Below are 24,883 nucleotides of genomic sequence, written 5' to 3' on the forward strand. Positions count from 1 at the left end.
CCATTGCATCAGCCGGCGCGGGGCGGGTAGGGGGGGGCAGTCCCGGAGCAGCGGCCGCGACAGCCAATCGGAAGCCGAGGAGTGAGGCCGAGGGCGAGGATAGCCCCTGAGCGGCGGCCGCGACAGCCAATAGAAAGCCGCAAGGGGAGGTGGTGGGCGGGGCTTGCCCGGAGCAGCGGTCCCGGCGGCCAATCGGGCGCCGCGGGGCGGGGCGGCGAGGGCGCTGCGGCGGGGCCGGCGGAGCGGGGCGAGGGGCGGCGGCGGGAGGTAGGAGCGAGGCGAGCCGAGCGGCGGGGGAGCGGGCGGGACCCCGAGGTGTCTGGGCAGGGGCCTCGCTCTTTTCCGGGGCCGCCCCGAGCCCTCCTGCCCCCACGAGCCCCTTCATCCTTCCTGGCCCTCTCCGGCCACCCAAAGTCCTTCTGTCCTCACGCCCTCGAGGTCCTTTGAACCCCCCTCTTTCCCCCAGGTCCTCCTGTCCTCACCCCCTCGAGCCCCTGTGAGCCCTCCTGTCCCCCTGTCGCCCCCAAGTCCTCCTGTCCTCACCCCCTCGAGCCCTCCTGCCCCCTGAACCCTCCTGTCATGTTCCTCTCTATCCCTCCTGCCCCTCCATATCCCTCCTGCTCCCCTCATATCCCTCTTGCCCCCCCATACCTCCTGCCCCCCCATGTCCCTCCTGCCCCTCCATATCCCTTCTGCTCCTCCATATCCCTTCTGCTCCTCCATATCCCTCCTGCTTCTCCATATCCCTCCTGCTCCCCGCGTATCCCTCTTGCCCCCCCCATCCCTCCTGCCCCACCTCATCCCTCCTGCCACATCCCTCCATCCTTCCTGAGCCCCCTGCCCTCCTCCAGTGTGTCTCTGGCCATAGTCCTATGAGGGATTGTGGTCCTTCTGCGCCACAGCAGGCTGAGGAAGCATAGCCCTCTAGGGAACTGCATTGCGCTCCATCAGCAGAGGACAGCTCTGTGTATCTGATGGGATATAGTGGAGATGCTCACCTCAAAATCATCACCAGTCCCTGGTGTGCCGCTCCTGCTAGGGAAGGTTTCCAGGTGTAGACCCTGCTTTAAGCAGGGAGGGTGGCCAAGGTGATGTTCAGAGGTCATTTTCAGACTCAGCCATGCTGTTGTCCTACAATGTAATCACCTTGAATGATTTTAGGTGTTAGTGATTGTCCTTCTCTCCTGTGTCCCTGGCAAGGCAGACACAGCCTCTTACCAAGTTCAATACCCAGGTGAACTGCGTATTTTAAAAACAGTTGAGCTCTGGAAATCGGGAATGTTGGGGGAAAAGAAGTTTGGGTTTAGGTCAGCACCATTTGGGGCAGTTTGATGGTTAAACAGAGGAGTCAGAGTACCTATTAATGTGGGGAGACCCTTTCCGGGGATGGAGGCAATGATCCTGATGCTATTGCTTGAGCTGGCACCTTGAAAGAGCCATGTTTGTTGTTGTCTTCTCAGACTGCACCAAGGCCTTGCCGCTTTCTCTTTGGACAGCTGTGACTTGCAGCTTCAAGATGGAAGCTCCACTAACAGCTAGCCAGATCCGGCAACGGTTTATTGACTTCTTCAAGGAAAACAAGCATACTTACGTGCATTCGTCTTCTACAATCCCCCTGGATGACCCCACGCTGCTCTTTGCAAATGCTGGTATGAATCAGGTAGGATTCTCCAGTACTGTGGTCCTTACCAACATATCCTGTAGCAATTGAAACCTGTGAAGCTGTTTGTTTGGAAAATTGTTTTCTCCATCTTCCTTCTGGTCACGAAGAAGTTGTTGATGTGTCTGCTGGACTCCTCTGTGTTCTGGCAAAATTGGCTAGAGCTCTGGGAGAGGTTCCTGTGTCTGCTGGGCTGACTGTGCAGCGATGGGAGCACTGCCAGTCTCCCTTCCTTGACCCTTTGGACCACAGCTGGTCCTGGCACAAATGACTAATGGTGTCTTCAAAGAGTAGTTGGGGCTGGGCTGCTGAAAGGGCTCTGCTGCAGATCAGCACACAGTTTCTGCTGATTTTTTTCTGGTCAGCTGGGAATCTAGCTGCTTTCAGTCCCTTTGGAAGTCTTGGGGTTTGATGGGCTCCAGGAACGTCTCTGCATGGGACTACTAAGTTATAGGCAGCGCTGTAGCCTCCTTGCACAAAGGAGACAGCAGGCTTGTTATGTCTGAGAACTGCCTCGGGTACATCCAGGCTTGTGGACATAGACATCGTTTACTGCCTTGCTATTGCTTGCAGCATGTGAAAACAGGCTCTTTGTGCTTCTCTTGATTGCCCTTTTTTCTTTCCTCTCAGTTCAAACCCATCTTCCTCAATACTATTGACCCCTCGCACCCACTCGCTAAACTGACTAGAGCCACCAACACTCAGAAGTGCATCCGAGCAGGAGGCAAGCACAACGACCTGGACGATGTTGGGAAAGATGTCTACCACCACACCTTCTTTGAGATGTTGGGGTCCTGGTCCTTTGGGGATTATTTCAAGGTAAAATAGGCTAGGTGCATCTCTGAATCTCTTGCACAGAGTTACTCGTCTATATGAACTCAGCAGAGCATTTGCCAAGAGGGATGAGAATATCTTGGCATAGAGTGGTTCCTAAGGTGCATGTGGCTTCTTTGGAATAAATGAGCTTGGAAGCTGCCCCGATCCTGCAGAATGTTTTGAGATTAATTACTTAAGGTTTACAAAGCTGATTATATTATATTAACTGTGCCAGTTTGGAGTCTTCAGGCAGAGGTTTTAGTGGCTGTCCTGGAGCTGTGAGGAGTTGCATGTGTTGTGTAACTATGATGGACCCTCAAACAGGAGTGATCATAAAATAAAGATGTCCTTTCCCAAGCTTCTTGATAGTGTACTGTTCAAAGTTTAGAAAAGGGATGTTAAGGATACAGACTAACAATAGAATTAAAAGGCTTTTTGGAGGCAGTGAACATGCTAGGAGTTAAATGGCCTGCACTGGGAACGCCATTTGAGATGGTTCTTGTACATGTTAATTTGCCTCTTTCTTGCATCAGAAGTCTGCAAGTTTTAGCTATTTCTTTGTAAAGAGCTGCTGATATCTACAGTAGCCAATGCTCTGTATGTGCAGGTGCTGCATGTTGAAGAGAATCTTTTTGCATTCACTTGCTGACTTCATCTTCCCTTCTGCAGGAACTTGCTTGTAAACTCGCTCTGGATCTTCTCACCAAGGAGTTCGGCATCCCTGCTGAGAGACTCTACGTCACTTACTTCGGTGGAAATGAAGCTGCAGGGCTGCAACCAGACCTGGAGTGCAAGCAGATATGGTTGAATTTGGGGTAAGACCTTTAACTGAGGAAGGTGCATGTTTTGATGAGCAATATTTGTTGCCAAGTACAATGTAGTGGTGGAACAATGTAGTGGTGAAATGATGCATTTGGTCTTGTGGCTGTGGTCCCCTCTGAAACCAGCTGCTGACCCCATGACGCAACTCTGCGCTTGGGACCAAACTGGCCTCATGTGTATTGAAGTTGGAGATCTACCTGTCTTCTTGCTGGTGTTTTGCTGAAGCGTTGTGTGGGCTTCTACCTCCATCTGGGGCCAAGCCAGGTGCTGATGCTTGCACGGTCCTCCTCAGCTGGGAACGTGGGTGGCTGTATCTTGCATAGGTCTGGCTCAGGACCTTGATGATTTGTCTGCTCATCCAGGGTATTAGTGAGCTGAGATTTCTCTAGGATATTCCTTGGTTGGGGGAATTCCTGCCTCACTGCAAGTCTCTGTTGTTCAATAAGAGTTTCTTGTTACAGGCTGGATGAGGGCAGGATTCTGCCTGGCAATATGAAGGATAACTTCTGGGAAATGGGAGACACAGGCCCTTGTGGCCCTTGCAGCGAGATCCACTATGACCGGATCGGGGACAGAGATGCTTCTCACTTAGTCAATCAGGATGACCCAAATGTCCTGGAGATCTGGAATCTGGTGTTCATACAGTTCAACAGGTGAGCAAGACCTGCTTCCCTCCCCAGCTGCTCCAGCTCAGCGTGGGTCGTTGCCCAAACTGTGCGCTCTTTTAGCTGCTCTGTTCAGCTCACCATTCCCTCATGTCCAGGAGCCGCACACTTTGAGATAATTTGTCCCTTGACCCACCTGTCCAGAAGAGGTCAGTCACACACTGGCTTTGGGAATAGACTGAAAGTATTTTTCATTTCATCTGCCAGGAGTTCAGTAGGGAACAAGCCCCATCCCACTCTGGATCTAAGTTGTCACTGAGGGTCTTGTTAACTATATTTTACTGAAGTTATCCTTTGTGTGGCTTGTGTACAGACCTGTAAATCTGATGGAACAAAACCTTGTGGAGATGAGGAGAGAGATGGGGTTGCCCCTGCAGAGCCTCCATCCATAACAGCTCATCTTCTTTTTGTGGCTGAGCAGGGAAGGTGATGGGACACTGAAACCTCTTCCCAAGAAAAGTATTGATACTGGCATGGGCCTGGAGAGGCTGGTCTCTGTGCTGCAGAACAAGATGTCCAACTACGACACTGACCTTTTCCTTCCTTACTTTGAAGCCATCCAAAAGGTACAAACTGAAGAGTGTGGGTCTGGGCCTGACCCAGTTGCATCCATTTCCTGCATCCCTGGGGAGCCTCGCAGCTCTGTCTTCCCTGAATCACCTCTGTCTAAGAGAAGTGTCCCATCTCTATGGCCGCAGACACTGGGATAGCACTCATTTCTGAGGTGCTTCTCTGTTGTTCTGCCACGTTGTTGGTCCTCACCATCCGTAATCATCCCCTTTGCCCACCACCTTCTCCTCTCTGCGCAGGGCACAGGCGCCAGGCCGTACATGGGTCAGGTTGGTGCTGAGGATGCTGACGGTATCGACATGGCCTACCGCGTGCTGGCTGACCACGCACGGACCATCACGCTGGCCCTCTCTGATGGGGGCAGACCTGACAACACTGGCAGAGGGTAAGAAGGCCGCTGCTGCCATGCTGCCGCTCCCATTCTGTTCAGCGCAGCTTCCCTGAGGGGACTGGGATCTCGTGTGTTTCTGGGATGTCTCTGAACTTGTTGTTAAAGCAGTGGATAGCAGAGTGTTTGCTCAATACATCTGATCCTTGAGTCCCTGTAGCAAGATCTGCCCAAAAGGCCCAGACACACAAGTATGAGGGTTCTTGTGAGCACCAGTCCTGCTGTGTCAGACCCAGAAAGGATCACTGGGGGCAAACAGGCACAAACCCCTGCCGCTTGGTGCAGTGCGGCTGTCAAAAAAACAGTGAGGTTTGGGCTGGGATGCTGTGCTGTGCGTGCCGCTGGACTCACCGGGTTGACTCATGCGTACACAGCAAGTCTGGGTCATGGAGCTGGGGCCTGGCACTTCACCTCTGGCTTGCTGCTGCTGTGAGTGGCTACTCGAGAGAAAATGTGGGGAGAGGACCCCATGTTCTCGGTGCTGGGAGAGGGTGCTGGTATGGGGGTGCTGGTGGATCCTCTGAGAACAGCTCAGAGGTGTAATGTTTGCATGAGGGGCTCTGCTGTTCCCTAGGTATGTGCTGAGGAGGATTCTCCGACGTGCTGTGCGCTACTCCCATGAGAAGCTCAATGCCCCCAAGGGTTTCTTTGCTACTCTGGTTGATGTGGTGGTGCAGTCACTGGTAAGTTCTTCTCTAATGCTGTATCTGCTAAAGACTTCCTCTGCCGAGGTGTATGGATCTCCATGCCGAAGGACTAATCCTCTTGGGTCTGCAGGGAGATGCCTTTCCTGAGCTGAAGAAGGACCCAGATATGGTGAAGGACATTATCAATGAAGAAGAGGATCAGTTCCTGAAAACGCTCAGCAGAGGTCGTCGTATCCTGGACAGGAAGATCCAGAGCCTGGGAGACAGTAAAACCATCCCTGGTGAGGCTGTGACTTCTGTCTGGATGCACCAAAAGGCCTTTATTATTGGGGGCTGATTAGGATTCAGCCGGGCTGGGAACTGGGAGATGGTGGAAGGTGTAGAGGGACAGAGCTGGAGTCAAAAGACCATTGCTCAGAGATTGGCCACCTGTGTCTCCTCTAGCTTGCGTTCTCTTGCTCAGGTTTCTAAGCTGCCAGGCACAACATGGCAGTGTGATCTCTGTGCTGTTGGATTGGAACCTTTTTGATGTTGATGTTCACCAGAGCTGTTTTGCTATAACTCTGAGCCAGCTGAGTGGGCAGAGCCAGTTGGAGAGGCGGGGAAGGGGCAGTGTTGCACAGAACAGGAAGGCCAACTCCTCTGTTTTTCACTAAAGGTGATACTGCGTGGCTGCTGTATGACACCTACGGTTTTCCTGCCGATCTCACTGGGCTGATTGCAGAGGAGAAAGGCCTTGTTGTGGACATGGAGGGCTTTGAAGAAGAGCGGAGAAATGCGCAGGTAGGTACAGCTATAGGAGGAGCTGATTTGTGAATGGGCAGGGAGGATTCCTTTCCTCTTAGTTTGTGTCCTGTTCTGGATAGGGAAGTTTGGGACTTCCCTGTCTGAGAAGTAACGTCCAGGCAGGCCTGCAGCTCTCCCAGCGTGTTTGCTGCAGCAGCAGAGGGGTATTGACCAGCTGGCTAGGTACTTGCCTTGTCCTTGCTGGGCTGAGACTCGCTTTGGCTGCCAGCTGATAGCACTGCAACAGCCTACTCTGAAGCCTAAAAAGACAGGAGCACTCCAGCTGCTGGCACGCAGCCTCCCAGAGCAAAGCTCTGAATCCAGGAATGCAAGTGAGGTGTGCAGCTAGGCTGGTGTCCACAGGCCAGTGCTGACGTGAGATTTTCTCAAACTTTGGTTCTTGTCTTTGGCAGCTCAAATCCCAAGGGAAGGGGGCTGGTGGGGAGGACCTCCTCATGCTGGACATCTACGCCATCGAAGAGCTAAGGGCCCGAGGGCTGGAGGTGACTGATGACTCACCAAAATACAGCTACACTTCAGATCAGAGCGGTGTCTATGGTATGAAAAATAAAAGCCTTCTCAGAATCATCCTCTGCTGCCAAACCTTTCCTGGCATGTGCCTCACAAGATCCCCTCTGGGCTCACCTTTCCCGGGTCATGTAGGTCGGATTGGAAATGTGTGCAGCTGAGTAGTCTGCTTGTAGCAAAGGGAGCTGGGAGAGAGAAGGGCAGGCAGTTCAAGGGCTGCCCTACTGTGTAGATCCATTGTTGCTAACTTGACCAAAGAGTCTTGAAGGGATTCCTTTTCCCTGCAGCTTTCTGTCTCCACGCTTGTGTGTTTGTGTTTTCCAGCTGCTTTTTTCCCGTGTGGCAGGAGACTGCAGTTGCTGCTTGCTCTGTCCTTAGCCTACTTGCTCAGGCTCTTTCTGCTAATTCTTTGATTTGGTAGAGATTCAGGTCGCCTCAGGCTCATAGCAGCACATATGGCTGGTTTTTACTACATAGATGTGAAAGGCCCTGCCTTGGAGAGCACTGAATTAAATTCCTTCTTATCCAAATAACTCTTGCCCTGGTTCTTTCTCCTTACTCCCTGCAGCTGTAGCTGCCACAAGCTCCTGCAGTAGCTGAGAGGCGTTGCTGTGAAGTTATGTTCCCATGTGGTGCCTGTGAGATTTTCTTGTTTTACTGACACTGCCTATTGTCCCGATGACAGAATTTGGGAGCCTCGTGGCCACAGTGAAAGCCATCCGCAGGGAGAAGAAGTTTGTGGAGGAGGTATCCACTGGCCAGGAGTGTGGGATAGTGCTGGACCGAACCTGCTTCTACGCCGAGCAGGGTGGGCAGATCTATGACGAGGGCTACATGGTCAAGGACGACGATGGCAGGGAGGATGTGAGTGGGCCCGAGAACCTTTTGCTAGACTCGGTCTGACCTGGGGTCTGGGCAGATGTGTGCAGAGAAGGAGAAGGGGCCAAGCAAGCTCCAGCAATTTCCCATCCATGGCAGGGGTCAGGTGTTGCACGGGTTTCCTTTCCAGGGATGGCACAGATGCTGGGTTTTGTACCCCTTGCTTCTTGGGGATTTGAACTCTGTGCTGCAGCCTCGGGCTGTTGCCAGAACGTGGGTGCCTGCAGTGGTGGTGCTGGGGTTGCTGTGCTGTTCAGATCAGAGTGGTGTTTATGGTATGAAAAATAAAAGCCTTCTCAGAATCATCTTCTTCTGCCAAATGGTGCTTTCAAGCCGTGATGAGGCACTGAGGTGGGGAACAACTTCAGCTCTGCTGTACCCTGAAACCATGCCCCACCTTCATTCACTTCTCTGTTTTGTGGCTGTGTGCAGTGCCTGGGGACACTCGGCTTTCTCCTGTCGCACGCACCAGTGTGGCTCTCAGTTAAGACCTTTCCAGTTGCAGCTTGGGCCTCTGGCTCTCTATCTCCCCTTGTCTTCTCGCCCTGCTCACGAGGTGCACTTCCCTCTTTGTACAGAAAATGGAATTCACGGTGAAGAACGTGCAGGTCCGAGGAGGCTACGTGCTTCACATAGGAACTCTATACGGAAACTTGAAAGTAGGAGATCAGGTCCACCTGTCTATCGATGAGGTGAGTAAGGACATGATATCAACTTTATCTTTTGTCCCTGGATTTTGTCTCCTCTGTTTGCATTGATGCCACTTGGGTGGCCTGGAGTTTTGAGCCTGCTCTCCTTGTAGCGCATGATGCAGGTGAGCAACATGTAGTCTGGCTGGTTCCAGGCTGCTCCTGCCTGGCACCTGGCTTTCTCCCACCATGTGGCAGATAATACGCAGGTGGTTCAGAGCCACGCCGGCTGGGTTCTGCTGCAGCAACTGAAATGGGTTTTTGGTCATGACTGGGAGGTGGAACATGTGTTGTGGATGACAGAGGAGAGCCTGAGCTCCCTGCTCTCCTCTAGACATTGATCCAGCGGGTTGAGCTTGCTGCATAAGGGCTTGATTGAGCCTAGCCTGCAAAACAGAGGCAGCACCTTTGGAGTGAGAGTGAGGCCTTCCAGCTTGCAGTGCTTTTCCCTGTTGAGTGTCTGTGACTGGCCTCACTCCAGACAGGCCCAACAGTGGAACCACCAGGGAAAAGCCGTGCACAAATTTGTTTGGGAGTACCCTGCTCCCATAGCTGAGACTCCAAGGCAGCAAGTGTGATAAGCTGCTTCTGGTCGCTTGAGCTGGTGTAGGCTTATGCTGGAGCAGCATATTGACCTCCGCTTCTGCTGCTAGAGGTGATCTTGGCTCCACGGAGCCCCATCTAACAGTGCCTTCCTCCATCAGACTAGGCGGAGGCCAGTCATGAGCAACCACACGGCCACTCACATCCTCAACTTTGCCCTGCGCTCAGTGCTGGGGGAGGCTGACCAGAGAGGATCGCTGGTCGCACCGGACAGGCTGCGGTTCGACTTCACAGCCAAGGGAGCCTTGTCTACCCAGGAGATCAAGAAAGTTGAAGGGATTGCCAACCAGATGATTGAGGAGGCAAAGGTGGGTGCGGTGATGGGTTGGATATATTCAGGTTAAAAAATACATCCAGTAAAACTTTTGGATGATCTAGGGTGCTGGAAATTTTGCTGAGCAGGAGGCTTCTGAGCTACTGATGTAGTACTGTGTGCAGATTGGTGTCACAGATTATTTTGAGTGGGAAAACTCCATGTAGATTGCTCTGTTCATTGGTACCAAGCTCTCTAGGGTCAGAGTTGCTCTGCCTGGTGCTAGCGCTGTGTCAGAGCGGACCCTGGGAGGACCCTGTACTCTGCTTAGGAGTCTGTGGATAGAAACCACTCAAATATACAGGAGCATGTGGGGGCTGAGCAGGCACAGGTATCAAGAATTTTGAAGATGGGGCGTCTGTCAGTGACTTTGAGATCCTTGCAGCTCCACAAACCCAGCTCAGGCGAGGCATGTAATTTCATCGTTGGGTTCTTTCAGAGGTAGTCAGGATTCCCTGAGAATGCAGGCCCTCTGACATTGCTGACAGGACTGGCTCTTAACCTGCATCCCTTTCCTGTCCTCTACAGACTGTGTATGCCAAGGACTGCCCTCTCGCAGCAGCCAAAGCTATTCAAGGACTGCGGGCAGTTTTTGATGAGACCTACCCCGATCCCGTCCGTGTGGTCTCAATTGGCATCCCTGTGGAGGAGCTGCTGGCTGACCCCTGTGGCCCTGGGGGTTCCATCACTTCTATTGAGTTCTGCGGAGGGACGTGAGTATCTGGAGAGGCCAGGAAGGTGTGGGGGTGGCTGAAAAGTAGTTCCTGGGGAGCCTGAGCTCTGTGGTGAGTGCTGTGTGCACATGCTGGGCACAGCCAGGGCAGAGTTGGAGGTGGTGGTGATGCTGTGCTTTTGCATTCCCAGTCCTGAGTCAAGCTGCATGTACCGGCCTTTGCAGGCAGGCAAATTCCCTGCATGCTGTCCCCACCCACCCACTTTATCTCTGACAGTGCTGGGAACATAGCCCTTGCCACCCTTTCCTCACTCATTTGTTTTTAGTAGCCAGGTTGGGTTTATCTGCCTGTCCCCACACTTGTTGCATCTCCCTGGCAGGATGGTTTTCTCGTTTCCATGCTGATTCCTGCTGAGATGCGAGATGGACTTCTGACTCTCTCTCTCTTGGGTCTTTCTGGGTTCTTTCCAAAGGCATTTGCAGAACTCCAGCCACGCAGGCCCCTTCGTGATTGTTTCAGAAGAAGCAATTGCTAAAGGCATTCGGAGGATAGTTGCAGTCACCGGGGCCGAAGCTCGGAAGGTAAGGGGAGGCAGGAGAAATCCTCTCTGAAATCCTGCCTATTAACCATGTGGCAAGGTTCCTTTCATCCACATTTGCCCAACATCCCTGTCAGGATACTCAGCACCAGGGAGAATGGGTGTGAGCATCTGAGAGATTTGTGGAGAAGGGTGTCACTTGAGCGAAGGCTGTGCCAGAGGGGAGAGCTGGGAAGGAAGGGGGGAAGTCTCAGCCGTAGCTGTTGTGTCGGTGTGGGAGAAGGGACTGGGGTGGGTTGTGAGGTGGCTGTGGGGTTAGCTCAGATCTAGAGTCCTTGGCAGCTGCCAAGATCGGTGGGAGAGTTCTGCAGTCTGAGAATCCAGTCCTGTGCTGCAGGAGGCAGGTGACTTTGGTGCTGGGCCAGCCTGGAATGGTGCTTCCAAGAGTGGGAGAGGGGGCTTGGTGAGGAGAGGATTTCTCTTTTTGGAGGATCTTGGAATTCCTTCTGGCAAAGAGGAGGCCTGTCTGCCCGCATCACACCTTGGTTCTGGTCAAGTGCTGCCTGCTTTGCTTCTGCTGTTTCACAATGAGTTACTGAACTCTGTGCCTGGGGCTGCAGCATTTCTCACGTCTTCTCATGGGAGTGGCCAAGAGCCCAGCCTGGTAAATGTCCCTGCTTGACTTAAATCTGATTGTTTTCTACTAGGCTCTCAGGAAAGTCAGCAGCCTCAGGAAGCTGCTATCGGCCCTGGAGGCCAAGGTGAAGGTCCAGACAGCTCCCAACAAGGATGTGCAGAAGGAGATCACAGACCTCAGTGAGGTGAGGATGGCAGCAAAGCTCTGTCTTCCCAAACTGAATGGGACCGTGATTGCCAGCACGGGGTTAATGAGGCCCAAGCTCAGCTTTCTGCTCCTGTCCTAACAGCCCTGCATCCTGTGGGTGCTGCAGCCAGCACCTCATGCCTAAGGTTGTTGGGTACTGAGAAAGCTTACTGGGCTCTGCTGGTTGAGGCACTGAGAGTGAGGAGTGTGGTGCAGTGTGCCTCGCCTCCTGTCCTGGCCACTGATACTTCTAACCCTCTCTACCCACTCGTGTTTTGCAGACGCTGGCCACTGCTGTTATCCCACAGTGGCAGAAAGATGAACTGAGAGAAGCTGTTAAAGCACTGAAGAAAGTTATGGATGACCTGGACCGAGCAAGCAAAGCTGACATCCAGAAACGGGTGAGCCCTGGGTGGGAATAAAGTGTGGAGGGGAAGCAGTGCTATGGGGAACTGGGAAACCCCCGTGGGAGCTCCACTTGTGCCCAGTGTGGAAGAGCTGAGCTGTGGGGATGCTCCTCACGCTGTTCAGCCTTCCAGCCTCTCCTGCTACCTCCACGCCTGTTCCTGGGGTGCTGCCAGCGCTTCACCTCTTGAAAGCTGGGGTGCTCCTGACCTAACAGTGTCCCTGAGTACAGGATTCATCCTCCTGAATCCCATTGGATTTTCCTGGAGGGAGAATCACACGCAGCGCTGTTGCTGCCTTGCAGACCACGCACCTGCCTGCCAGCACGTTTAATTCCTGTCTCCGTAGTGTGAGGGTGAAGCGGGCTGTGCTGTGGGTGTGCAGAGGCACCCCGGGGACCTCTGTACCCACAGGGAAGCTCTGCCCATGTGGTTCTTGTGTCCGTACGCAATGTGTCTGCTCTAGCATGTGACCACTGCTGCCCTCAGGTGCTGGAGAAGACCAAGCAAGTGATTGAGAGTCACCCTAACCAGCCGTTAGTCATCATGGAAATGGAGAATGGAGCCTCAGCAAAGGTATGGGAGGTGCTGGTCTCTTCAACAGCCTTCCTTGTACTTGAATAGCAGCTGGTGGTCTCTGTTCAGTTGGGAAGGTGGTGCTGTGTTACAGCCATCTGCCAGCCCTGAGCAGCAGGCAGTGAAGGTTCCCACCTTCTGGGCTAACACACGGGAGGTGTTAGCGGGTGTTCTGGTTTGCGGGAGGTGGGCTGGGTGGGTCTTGACCATTTGCTGAGCTTCCAGACCTGGTGGTGGATAGAAATCGCATTGCGTCCCAGCTAAGACTAACCCGGGGCAGTCACAATACCAAAATTCAGGCTTAAGGGACTCTGAACAGAAGCTCTTCCAGGCTGTGGAGCTTGTGGTGCTTGTGGCCATTGCAGATCAGCTTTGGGAATGGTGTCCTGGGCTGTGGTTGTGGACAGGGCTGGGCCAGAGAGCTGCTTCTCAGCTCCCAACCACTCTGCTGCAGCAAGGTGGAATTTCCTGACCAGGGCTGAAACTGCTCTTTCTGTCCTCCACACACAGATTAGGTTTCTGAGTAATCTCTGTTGTGAATAAAAGCTCCCTTGTGTGCACTGTGACGCAGTGCTGATCCCAGCAAGTGCCAGGCAGCAGGAGCTGAGGATGCCCTGATGAGGTCAGGCCACTCAGGTTTCAATGCCCCATTTAAGTTTCCACCCTGGGAGTTCTGGAGCTGATTCTGCTCCCAGCAGGTGCCCACGCAGCATTCTCCCTGGCAGAAAGTTTTATCCCAGGGGATGGTGGTGCCAGCAGCCCAGGGAGCAGCACCACTTCGCTCCCTGGAGCTCTGTGCTGCATCATACTGTCTGTGCAAGCAAGGATGACGGTCTCCTTGGGAATAATAGGGTGTGTGGCAGCCTCCCCCATTTCTCCAGCATGCCTGCTGTGTCTGATAACCCTTGCAGCTTCTTCACGCTGCAGTTGAGTCCTGACTTGATGCGTAACAGCTGCTCCCTCCTGCTGGGAGCTCATTGCAGGGCAAAGTATTTTCCCCTCCAGCCAGTCCACTCAAGGTTCAATTGCTTGGAGGCTGATTCTCCCAGTGCCTGGATAACTGAAGGTGGGGAGAAAAGCAGCTCCTCACTCCTGCCTCCTTGCAGTTTTGAGGGGACACAGCCAGGGCTTGGCTGGTTTAGCATGAGTCCAGAACCCCAAGTCTCCGTGGGGCCTCGCGGGGTGTGCAGGGGGCTGGAGCAGGGCCGGTTGAGAGTGCGGGGAGGGTGTGCTCCCATGGTTTTGTCCTCCCACAGGCCCTGAATGAATCTCTGAAGCTCTTCAAGACTCAGTCCCCCCAGACTGCCGCCATGCTCTTCGCTGTGGACAACGAAGCCGGCAGGATCACCTGCCTGTGCCAAGTACCCCAGGTACTACCCGGGCTCCGCGCCTGCCTCCCCTGGGCTGGGGTGTGGGAGATGCAGCCGCCGGGCAGCGACTGGCCAACACTGCATGGCCAAAACCCTTCCGTGTTAGCAAGAGCCATGAGCTTTGGGTTAGCGTAAGGCTGCAGAGGGGTGGGAGAGATGTTCTCTGCAAAGAGGAGTTGGGGAAGAGCCAGGATAACGCAGCTGTAGGCACAGGGTTGGTAGCCTGCTGGCCTGGAAGAGCTTTGTCCTGTTGTATTGTGCTTGGGGACCACTGTGCCTCGCTGCCGGCTGGGTTGAGGTTGACCTCCCTCTTTTTTCCCCCTCTTTTCCTCCCCAGGAGACCGCCAACAAGGGCCTGAAGGCCAGCCAGTGGGTGCAGGAGGTGTCGGGCCTGATGGACGGCAAAGGCGGAGGGAAGGACATCTCTGCGCAGGCAACGGGCAAGAACGTGGGCTGCCTGCAGGAGGCACTACGGGTGGCCACGGACTTTGCAAGGCTCCGGCTGGGGGAGCTGAAGAACTGAGAGGGGTGATCCCGGCTCCCCTTTTCACCCCTGCCTGTCCCCATTCCCTGTGAATAAAGCACTGCTGCTGCTGCTGCTACTCAGCCCTGAGCGCTGCCCAAGCTCTGCTTACAGGGTGAGGCGGGGTGGGGAGGGGCAGGATGGGACAGGCTCCTCTCTCCTCCTCCCCCTCTCTCCTCCTCCTGTCGCTCCCTCTCCTTGTTCCTCTCCTCCTCCATTTCAATCTCCTCTTTCCTTTCTCTTTTCCTCCCTCTTCTCTAGTTCCTCCTCCTCTCCCTCTTCCAACTCCTCCTTCTCTAGCTCCTTCTTCTCCAGCTCACCCTTCTCTGCCTCCAACTCCTCCTCCATCTCAATCTCCTCTTCCCTTTCTCTCTTCCTCCCTTTTCTCTAGTTCCTCCTCCAACTCCTCTCCCTCCTCCAACTCCTCCGCCTTCTTCTCTAGCTCCTTCTCCTCCAGCTCAACCTTCTCCAGCTCAATCTCCTCTTCCCTCTCTCCCTCCTCCTTCTCTAGCTCCTCCTCCCTCCCCAGCTCCACCCTCTCCTCCTCCAACTCCTCCTCCTTCTCTATCTTCTCCTCCTCCAGCTCAATCTCCTCTTACCTTTCTCTCTTCCTCCCTCTTCTCGATCTCCTCCTCTAGCTCCTCCTCTCTCCCAAGCTCCACCCTCTCCTTCAACTCCTCAATCTCCTCTCCCTCCAACTCCTCTCCCTCCTCCAGCTCCTCCTCTTCCTCTTCCTGCCGTTCTCCTTCCCTTCCCCCCGGCTCGGGCCATGCCGCTGGATCGCTGGCGCCTGCGGGGCCCGGAGGAGTCGCAGCCGCCGGAGCTGTGGGCGGCGGCGGGGGCGGAGGCGGAGGACTCGGACTCGGACTCGGAGGGCTCGGGGGACCCGTGCGCGCTGCGGCCGCTGTTCGCGCGGGCGGGGCTGCTGTCGCAGGCCGAGGGCTCGGCCTACGTGGAGCTGCGCGGCGGCACCAAGGTGCTGTGCGCCGCCTGGGGCCCGCGGGAGCCGGCCGAGCCGGGCGCGGGGCGGCTGCGCTGCGAGTTCCGCCGGGCGCCGTTCGCGGCCCGGGGCGGGCGGCGGGCGCCGGGGGGGGGCGGCGGCGCGGGAGGAGGAGCGGGAGGCGGCGGCGGCGCTGCGGGAGGCGCTGGAGCCGGCCGTGCGGCTGTCGCGGTACCCGCGGGCCCGCCTGGCCGTCAGCGCGCTGGTGCTGCAGGACGGCGGCTCCGCGCTGGCCGCCGCCATCGGCGCCGCCTCCGTGGCCCTGGCGGACGCGGGCGTCGAGCTCTTCGACCTGGCCGTGGGCTGCGCGCTCAGCCGCGACCCCGGCGCCGCCTCGGGGTGGCGCCTGCAGCCCCGCGCGGGCTCCGAGCGCCGCGCCGCCGCCCGCCTCACGGTGGCCGCGCTGCCCGCCCTGCGGCAGGTGTCGGCGCTGCTGGGCGCGGGCCGCGGCGCCGACCCCGAGGCCTGGGGGCAGGCGCTGCGCCTCGGCCTCGACGGCTGCCACCGCCTCTACCCGGCCCTGCGCCACTGCCTGCTCCGCGCCGCCCGCCGCCGCCGCGGGAAACGGGGAACGGAGACGGCGGCGGCGCCCGGCACCGCCCAGACGTGAGAGCAACGAGCCGGGGAGAGGGGGGGACGGCGCCCTGAGGGAGCCGGGGACAGGGGACCGTGCCCTGAGGGAGCCGAGGAGAGGGGACGGTGCCCTGAGGGAGCCGGAGAGGGGGGACGGCGCCCTGAGGGACCCAGGGAGAGGGGACAGTGCCCTGAGGGAGCCGGGGAGAGAGGATGGTGCCCTGAGGGAGCTGGAGAGGGGGGACGGCGCCCTGAGGGAGCCGGGGAGAGAGGATGGCGCTCTGAGGGAGCCGGAGAGAGAGGATGGCGCCCTGAGGGAGCCGGAGAGGGGGGACGGCGCCCTGAGGGAGCCGGGGAGAGGGGACGGTGCCCTGAGGGAGCCGGAGAGGGGGGACGGCGCCCTGAGGGACCCAGGGAGAGGGGACAGTGCCCTGAGGGAGCCGGGGAGAGAGGATGGCGCCCTGAGGGAGCTGGAGAGAGGGGGCGGCGCCCTGAGGGGCCCGAGGATGCTGCTGCCACCGCCTCCACTTGAGACATGGTGGGGACATCGCCCAGAGCCACCTGGCTATGTTGTGGCCACTGCCACCACCTGAATGATGTTTGGGACATTGGCCAGAGCAACCCAGGGATGCTACGGCCACTGCCACCACCTGAGCCGTGGTGGGGATGTCACCCAGAGCCACCTGAGCAACGGTGGGGACATTGCCCAGAATTACTCAGGGATGCTGCAGCCACTGCCTCAGTGATAATGGGGGCATCGCCCAGAGCCACCCTGGGGATGCTGCAGCCACCACCTGAGCCATGGTGGGGACATTGCCCGCAGCCACCACCTGAGCGATGGCAGGGACGTCACCCAGAGCCACCCAGGGATGCTACAACTGCTGCCTGAGCAATGGTGAGGACATAGCCCAGAACCACCTTGGGATGCTGCAGCCACCACCTGAGCAATCGTCCAGAGGCACCTGGCAATGCTGCAGCCACTGCCTGAGCGATGGTGGGGACGTCGCCCTGAGCCACCCTGCATGGACACCTACAGCCTGCCTGGGCCACATACTGCGCTCCCAGGGACACCCACCACTCGCCTGGGACACACTTCATCTTGGAGTCAGCCTGAGCCACATATTGTGAACCCAGAGCCCACCCAGGCCACATTTCATCTTCCTGGAGCCTCCCTGATCCATGCTTCGTGCTCCCAGAGACCTCTGGATCCTGCCCAAGCTAGCCCTTGACCCTGCCAGAGGCCCTTCTAGAGTAACCCGCATGACCAGAGGCCCAATAACCTGCCTAAGGACGCTAGAGTCTGCATCCCCTGCCCCACTGGAGAGAGCCCCCAGAGCAGCCCCTGCACTACCTGAGGAGCCCCTGTGTTGCAGGTCACCCTTCCCAAGTGGACTCGCAGGACCCAAGCAGCCCTGCATGTGGCTGGAACCCCCTAGAAGGAAGCCGCCAGAGCTGCCAGCACCAGCCCCGTGCTGCTGGACCCTGCTTGACGCCTCCCTCCAAGCAGCTGCCAGCACCGCGGGACTGCAACCCCCCGGGTGGCCCCAGCACCAGGGCTGAGACCCTTGCTCTGAGCTGCCCACCAAGACCATCCACAGGTCCCAGCAGCACCAGAAAGGAACCACATCGTGGCACGGGCTGAGCATCCCTTGGACCTCCTGCCCAGGCAGCACTTTAGGGTGGCAGAGATGTGTTCTGTTGGGTTTTTTTGTAATAAATCCATTTTGTTTGTTTGCTTTTTTTTCTAGTGAGTCTTCTGCCTGTGTGGCTCTGCTGGGCAGAGGTGGAAGGATGTGTTTGTGGTGACCAGATGCCAGGCGTGGATGTCACCGCCCTCTGCCCCCGCTGTCCTTCCTCGGGGGGTGTGGATGAAGCTGGGCACTGCCTTGAGGTCCAGCTATTCCTGGGGATGGAGAGGAGTTGGTGCTGTCTGCGCTGCGGTGGCCTGGTAGGGAATGTTCTGTGTAAAAGCACTGAGAAATAGGGCAGAGCTTGCGCTCCTCCTGCCTCTGCGCTGAGTTGTGGGGAAGGCAGCGTCCTAGAAAGCCCCCAAAGCCTAGGGCTGTGGCAGGCAGCATGCAAAATCGGGTACAGAAATTCCACGTGCACTTCAGACAGTTAAAAACTGCAGTGGAGTCAAATAACCAGAGAAAAGAAATACAAATATTTTTTCTTTCCAACACAAAACACTCTTTTACCAGAGCAAATTAGAAATACAGAACAAGTTCCTACCAGTGAGAGACGGCCAACGTAGAAATGAGGGACACCAAACTGAGATACGATGCTGGGGAGCACGGGCTTGGGGGGATCACAGCTTCCTTGGGCACAGGCAAGGAGCCCTGGCAAAGCTGCTCACAGGAATCCTGCTGACCGCATCCGTGAGCCGCGGCTGAGAACAGCTCACAGGAATCCAGTAAGGAGAACCTGTTTGTGAGCAGAAGCTACTGAGAGCAGTCAGGGTTGCGTCGCCCCACTGCTGGTCCTGCAGCAGACTTCAGAGCCGGGCTCAGCGCCGCCCATCCCTCCCAAAATCCCATAAAAGCTCCTTGGAGCTGTCTCAGGGCTGTCCCTCCTTCCTGTGGCAACGTTGTGGGATGCCAAGCAGCTCCAAAAGCCTTCCTGGGCTGTACCCACGCCTGCTGGACCTCGCTGAACCGATTCCAAGGGGGTCTGAAGCAGTGGGTGGGCTTGCAGGGCAGGGGAGTTTGGGACGTGACCTGTGCCGTAGGGGCTGAGAGCCCCAAGGTGCTCTCTCTGCACCCCACACCACCTGAGGGGTGGGGGGATGTTTGCACGCAAGGCAGCCAGGATTTGGGATGCTCCTTTGGGATACGGTCCTTTCTTTTGCTTCTCCCGTCCCTCCCACGGCCACATCTGCTTATCCCTAGATCTGAAAACAGGAGGAAAAAGAAAACAAGTGCACTGGAACACAAAGATCTCTCGCCTCGGCTGGCCGGCGTCTCGCAGGGGTGGGAGCGGGCACCTCGTGCCATGCGTGGCACTAGCTGGAAGCCTCAAAAGAAATACGAACACGAGATGGGAAGGGCTGGCCACGTGGGGAGGCCACAGCCTCCCCATCCGTCTACTGGCTCCCCTCGGAATCCGACATGTGTTTTTTCACCTGTAAGGAGAAACGCCCGTGGCTGGCCTCTGATGGGCAGCAGGATTGAACCCTGCCCGGCACGGGGTCCCGCACCCAGCTGGGGAGGCGGCTGTGGGAGCAGCAGCTTCGATCAAAGGTGTTTCTACTCCCAGGGTTTGCTGCGGGGTGCTGGGGGTGTCCTGGAGGTGCAGGTGGCTCTTGCCGTGGCGTGCAGCCAAGACAGCTCCAGTGACCCTGGTGGAGCATCTCCTCTGCTCTGGGCATCCCCCACCAGGACCAGCATGGGCAGCAAGCAGGGATGATTTTTAGGAAAGCAGAGAGCCTGGTGCAGGATCTGGCCTTCCTCTTACCGTCTCCTCCGTGTCTGTGCTCTCATCAGCGCTGTCGATGTCACGCAGGTTGCTGTGCATGTCGGCTCCTGTCCCCTCCTTCCCCCGTGACTCCCGTGATCCCTCTCCTGCCGGGGATGGTGACTCTGCCCGCATCTCCACCCTCTTCTTCTCGCTCTCCTTGGATCCTGCAAAGGTAGAGACAGCAGAAATTTGCAGTACCGGTGCAAACATCAGCCCTGTCCTTGCAGGGTCCCCTCCTGCCAAAGGGCCAGATTCTTCCCTGCTGGTCCAGGGGACAGGGAGGAGGTGGGGATTTGGCCCAGCTGGCTCTGGATGCCCAGCTCCCTCCAGGCTTGTGTGTACCCACAGGCTTCCCGGCACAGACATAGGGGTGTTGGAGGCTCTACAGCCCGTCCCCTCACCCGCAAGACGCTCTCTCCTCTGGTCCATGCGGTCCAGGCTCTCCAGCAGACTGTCCACCTGCGCCTTGATCTGGCTTAGCTCCCCCTTGATGGAGTGCAGCTCTTCGGCCCGCACTGCGGGGAGAGGAGCCCTTAGGATCCCACCCGGCTCCGTAGCCCACCCAGAGCCGGGGAGATGCCGTCCTGGGCAGCCACCTCCAGAGCATCCTTCCCTCTGGAGCGTCCTTGGGGAGCAGGGACAGGTCCAGGGGACAGCCACCAGCCCTCTGCGGTCCAGGCTGTGTCTGCTGGAGCTGGCGACTTGGAGCAACAGGCTCAGCGCTGGGCAGGACCATGGGGCACCAGCACTGCTCTAATGCAGTTAGACGCGAGGGACGAGCCTCCTCTTCCTCCCAGCCCCATCGCACTTACACTTTGTCCGTCCCGCTGTGGAGCTGGTGCTGCTCCTCGCCCCGGGCTGGGGGCTCAGGCTGCTTTTGCCTCCTGTTCCCATGTGAGATCGTCTGGTCTTGACGGGGATGCGGTTAATGAGGGGGGGGATCTTCTGGTACTCGTACACACTGCAAGGGCACGAGAGCACGGTGCTGTGAGCAACCCCTGCCAGCCAAGAGCATCTCTCGGGGTCCCTCTGCAGTGAAGGAACCTCAGCCTGGGCATTGCCCACCATGCACACCCCCTCCCTGTGGCTCCCAGCGTGGGGAAGCTGCGCACGTGTGCTCCTCAAAAGGGAGAAGACGGATTCCCAGGGACACACGTGGATTCTCAGCCCACCCCGCTGCCAGGATGCAGTGCTCACCGGTACGGGAAGTCATCCCTGTAGAGATCGTAGTCCAGCTCGCAGTTACTGCTGCAGGAGGGAGAAAGAGGAGAACGTGTCACCTGCTTTGTGGGGCCGCAGATGCCATGGAGCTGCCACCTCTGGGCACGGCAGGGAAGGGGCACCCACCCAGCACCCATCCCCTGGGAGGGGGAGGCATCCCAGAGGGGGTCACACAAGCTGCTGGTCTGCAGCATGGCCCAGGGATGTGGCTGTGCCCTGGCCCTGAAGCCAAGTGAGGACGTTGAGGGTCACGGCAAGAGCCCCTGGGGCAGCATCAGCAGGCTCTGCTCTCAGGAATCTGTGTTTAGAGTGCTCAGATGTTAAATTTCATGGTCCCTGGCTCTGCGCACATGCTGCCGGCTCACTCAGCTCCAAATTAAGAAGCGTTCTGTCAACGGATCACCTCCAATGCGGGCAGCCGACGTGCCAGTAATAAATCATGTGCCGTGGACCAGGAGCAGGGGAGAGGACGAGAAGGAGAAAAGATGCTGAGGCTCATTTTGCTGCTTCAGCTCTTGTGGAGTCAGGGAGCGTAGGATTAAGCCTGACCCAAAGGGAGACAAAGCTATGCTCCGAGCATTGCTGTGAGCCTTCCCCAGACACACGGCTTGGAATGGGGGGACCGGGACAAGGTGCCCCAGGGCTCCTGATTTTGCTGCAGATGAGCTTGGAGCTCGGGGAGAGCTGAAGGTCGCTGTGGGGGCTAATGGGCAATGCAAGCTGCCCTGCCTGCGGCACCGAGCTTAATCCAGGCCTGTCCAGCCCAGAAGGCAACTTGGAGTCTGTCGCAGGGCAACGGCACTTCCAGCCCTGCTGCCACCCTGCCTTATTCAAGAATAATCCACCCAGGACACAGACAGCAAGCACCAGCCGTCAGGGTGAGGGCGAGCCGGCAGCTCCTGTTCTTTGCACCTGGGGATACTTTGGGGGTTTTCGGTCCAGTGCTGCTGCCTTCCAAGGTTCTATTATTGTGATAGAGACAGCGAGTCCTTCACATCCCCACCGGTCACCTGAGGAGGAAGGTCACAACCTGCCTTGAATGCTGGGCTGGGAAAGAGAGGAACGGGTGGCCGGAGAGGAGTCCCAACCCAGGCCCGGGGAAGGTGCCAGCTCTGATGGAGGCTGCTGCCCAGAGCACGTGTTGAGAGGGACAAGGATGCCACAGGAAACTCTCTGCTGTGGGAGCACTGGTGGCTTTGCAGATCTGGTCTGGGTCTGGCACCCAGCTAAGGCACAGCAAGGGTTTTCCCAGCTCAGCTTTTTGCTCAGAGCATCCTCTGGGAAGAGCAAAAGCAGCAACAGCCACGCTTCAGCAGCCCGAGGGGGCCGGCGGTCCCTGCCCTGCCAGCACTGCATCCCTCTGGCACCATGGCAACAGGCAGAGCAATTAGTTCAATCAGGGCGTTCGCAAAAAGCTCTCTGAGAAGACAGACAGAGCCCGGCTCCAGTCCCTTCCTCTCCACATGCCTGCCAAGCCAGGGCGATGGAGGTGCGCAGGGACGGGGACCTGCTCTTCTGCTACCATCAACGCCACCATCACCCCCCACGAGCCGGCACTCACTGGTACAGGCTGCTGCTGTGCTGCCGCTTCTGGCCCAGCCTGGTCCGGCTCGGCTTGGGTTCCCTGGCCATGTCCAGATCTGAGGGAGGAGAGAGGAGGAGAATGAGCACTGGGAAGAAAAAGGGATGCCAACCCCCTGCCCCACTAAGACGTGTCTCCAGCAGCAGCTTCCTCTCAGCACACTCCTCTTGTGGCTAGAGGCATCTCATCCCACCCCAGACCAGCCACAGCTCACTCTAGATTTAAGGTTTTGGAGAAGGACAGGAGCAGCTCAGGATAGTGCTGGGACATAGAACTGCTCCGTCAGTGGGTGCCCCACACACAGTACTGGTCTCTCCCCTTGAGCCCATGCCCATCTGAGACAGGGTGCCAGAAAGCATCACTGACAATTAGATGTAATTAACCCCCAGAGGTGCTTCACGCCACCACAGTGGGGAGGACCATGTATCCCAGTACCAGGAGGAGATCCCAGCCCTTGCGGAGGAACTGGTGCTGGGGAGGGGGCTGGGAGGCAGCTGGATAACAAGAGGACATCCCAGTCCAGGGGGAGGAATTGGTCCAAGGCAGGCAGGAGATGGCCCTGCCCGGGCAGGAGGCTGGGGGTCCGATCTCCATGGCTGGGGACCGATACCCACAGCTTGGGGACCAATATCTATGGCTGGGGGATTGATACCCATGGCTGGGGGATGGATACCCATTGCTGGGGACCGATATCCATGGCTGGAGGACGGATACCCACAGCTGGAGGACCAATCCCCAAGGGTTGGGGACCAGTTCCCATGACTGGGGGACCAATACCCATGGCTGGGGACCAATACCCATGGCTGGAGGACCGATACGCACGGCTTGGGGACAAACACCCACGGCTTGGGGACCGTTATTCTCGGCTCGGAGACGGATAACCCACGGTGGGGGACTGATCCCCACGGCTGGGGATCGATCCTCGTGTCTGCGACCCGCACCCCCAGCTTGGGGACCGCTCCCCGCGTCGGGGTCCCCGCGGGCGCGGGGCAGCATCCCGCATCCCGAGCATCTCCGGCGGCGCGGGGCGGGGTGGGGGGGTGGGGGGGCGCGGGGTGCGGGGTGCGGGGCCCCGGTTCTCCCACCCCCATCGGTACTCACATCTCCAGCCCGCGTCCCCGCTGCCGAAGAGCGTCATCCCCGCGCCCCGGCCCCGGCGCCGCCGGCCGCACCACCGCGAGCGGGGGGACCGCGGGCCGCACCACCCGCACCGGGGAGGCCCCCGCCCCCCGACAGGGCGGACCCGGCCCCTGCCCTCCGGCCTCCGCCCCTCACCCTCCTCAGGATCCTTCCTCTGTCCCCATCCTCCATCCCCATCTTCCCCGGGCTCCCTCCCCCATCTCCTACCTCCATCCTCCATCCTCCTCAGGCTCCTTTCCCCATCCTCCATAGGATTCTTTCTCAGGCTCCCTCCTCCATCCCCATCCTCTGTCCCCGTCTTCCATCCTCGTCCTCCTTAGGCTCCTTCCTCTATCCGCATCCTCCTCAGGCTCCTTCCCTCATCTCCTTCCCCCATCCCCATCCTCCATCCCCATCTTCCCCGGGCTCCTTCCCCCATCTCCTACCTCCATCCCTATCCTCCTCAGGCTCCTTTCTCCATCCTCCAAAGGATTTTTTTCTCAGGCTCCTTCCTCCATCCCTATCTTCCTCAGGCTCCTGCCTCTATCTCCATCCCCATTCTCCATCCCTATCCTCCTCAGGCTCCTTCCTCCATCCCTATCTTCCTCAGGCTCCTGCCTCTATCTCCATCCCCATTCTCCATCCCCATCCTCCATTCCCATCCTCCTCAGGCTCCTTTCCCCATCCTCCATTCCCATCCTCCTCAGGCTCCTTTCCCCATCCTCCATAGGATTCTTTCTCAGGCTCCTTCCTCCATCCTCATCCTCCTTAGGCTCCTTCCTCCATCCCTATCTTCCTCAGGCTCCTGCCTCTGTCTCCATCCCCATCTTCCTCTGGCTCCTTTCCCCATGTCTTGCCTCCAGCTATCTCTGACATATTGGTCCCTGCCCTTCAGGTCAACAGCTCCGTGTCAGCATGGGGACAGCAGTAGCACGTCCCCTCCAGAGGCATCTGAAACCCATCAGCACTGAGGGCACGGTACATGGGGTGCACGGCTTGGGACCACCCTGGGACTGGAAGAAGCAGCTCTTGGCTAATGCCACCCCTTCAGAACATCTCCAGGGTGCTGGAGACAGGAGATCAGACAAGAGCTGAGCTGGTCCTGGCTCCTCCAACCACAGCACGCGCTCCAGGGATGGAGCTGGAGGCACCACCCAGCACAGGCAGGATGTTAGCCATGGGAGAGAGAGTTTTATGGGTCTGAGGAAGGAAAAGGAGACAAATGGCTCTTCCCAAGGGAGAAAGGATCTTTATTAACCACCCAGCAGATAGTGAGGAACCAGGTGATGGTGAGGAACTAAGTGATGATGATGGACCAGGTGATGGTGAGGAATCCATGGTGCCAGATGGTGAGTTCCCACCCAGGTCAGGGCAACGCCACAGTCCAGCTACCAGTTTAGGAGGATGCTGGTGGACTCGGTTGTGGCAGGGGCATCTCCCTGCCCTGAAGGCTGTTGCGGAGGAATGGTGACAGGGGAAGGTGAGGGGCAGAAGAAGACACTGTTTGAGGATGCTGACGTAAAGCGCATGCCCCTCTCAACAGGTCCCAGTTTCATGGGTCCCCTCAGCCCCCCATAACCTGCGTGGTGGAGCTGGGAGGGGCTCTCTTGATGGTCCAGGATTAGCGCGGCGGTGGGTCCTCTTGAGTCGCAGACTTG

At 57.6% G+C, this 24,883-nt stretch overlaps 3 protein-coding genes across 3 annotated transcripts; 2 read left to right on the plus strand and 1 right to left on the minus strand.

Annotated features, from left to right (window-relative positions):
* Positions 1-889: 889 nt before the first annotated feature.
* On the plus strand, positions 890-14,357 carry AARS1 (alanyl-tRNA synthetase 1). The gene is made up of 21 exons (XM_069868211.1): positions 890-1,021; positions 1,461-1,660; positions 2,291-2,479; positions 3,146-3,291; positions 3,760-3,951; positions 4,385-4,529; positions 4,773-4,918; positions 5,496-5,604; positions 5,699-5,849; positions 6,227-6,351; positions 6,768-6,912; positions 7,568-7,746; positions 8,340-8,453; positions 9,155-9,361; positions 9,895-10,079; positions 10,513-10,621; positions 11,286-11,399; positions 11,683-11,802; positions 12,295-12,381; positions 13,638-13,751; positions 14,089-14,357. Exons 1-21 carry the CDS (start codon positions 991-993, stop codon positions 14,272-14,274), a joined length of 2,994 nt encoding a protein of 997 aa, XP_069724312.1. The 5' UTR covers positions 890-990; the 3' UTR covers positions 14,275-14,357.
* A 439-nt stretch (positions 14,358-14,796) lies between these two features.
* Positions 14,797-15,932, plus strand: EXOSC6 (exosome component 6). The gene is given in 2 exon segments (XM_069868571.1): positions 14,797-15,373; positions 15,375-15,932. Coding segments are annotated over 2 exon segments (840 nt in total). The 5' UTR covers positions 14,797-15,043; the 3' UTR covers positions 15,885-15,932.
* Positions 15,933-17,966: 2,034 nt separating this feature from the next.
* On the minus strand, positions 17,967-23,253 carry LOC138726651 (RNA-binding Raly-like protein). The gene is made up of 7 exons (XM_069868573.1): positions 23,208-23,253; positions 22,086-22,164; positions 20,501-20,551; positions 20,116-20,264; positions 19,705-19,818; positions 19,301-19,467; positions 17,967-18,968 (listed from the first exon to the last, which is right to left on the minus strand). Exons 1-7 carry the CDS (start codon positions 23,242-23,244, stop codon positions 18,930-18,932), a joined length of 636 nt encoding a protein of 211 aa, XP_069724674.1. The 5' UTR covers positions 23,245-23,253; the 3' UTR covers positions 17,967-18,929.
* Between the last annotated feature and the right edge of the window lie 1,630 nt (positions 23,254-24,883).

This window comes from Phaenicophaeus curvirostris, chromosome 14 (genome assembly GCF_032191515.1).
Source record: "Phaenicophaeus curvirostris isolate KB17595 chromosome 14, BPBGC_Pcur_1.0, whole genome shotgun sequence".
NCBI classification, from domain to species: Eukaryota; Metazoa; Chordata; class Aves; order Cuculiformes; family Cuculidae; genus Phaenicophaeus; species Phaenicophaeus curvirostris.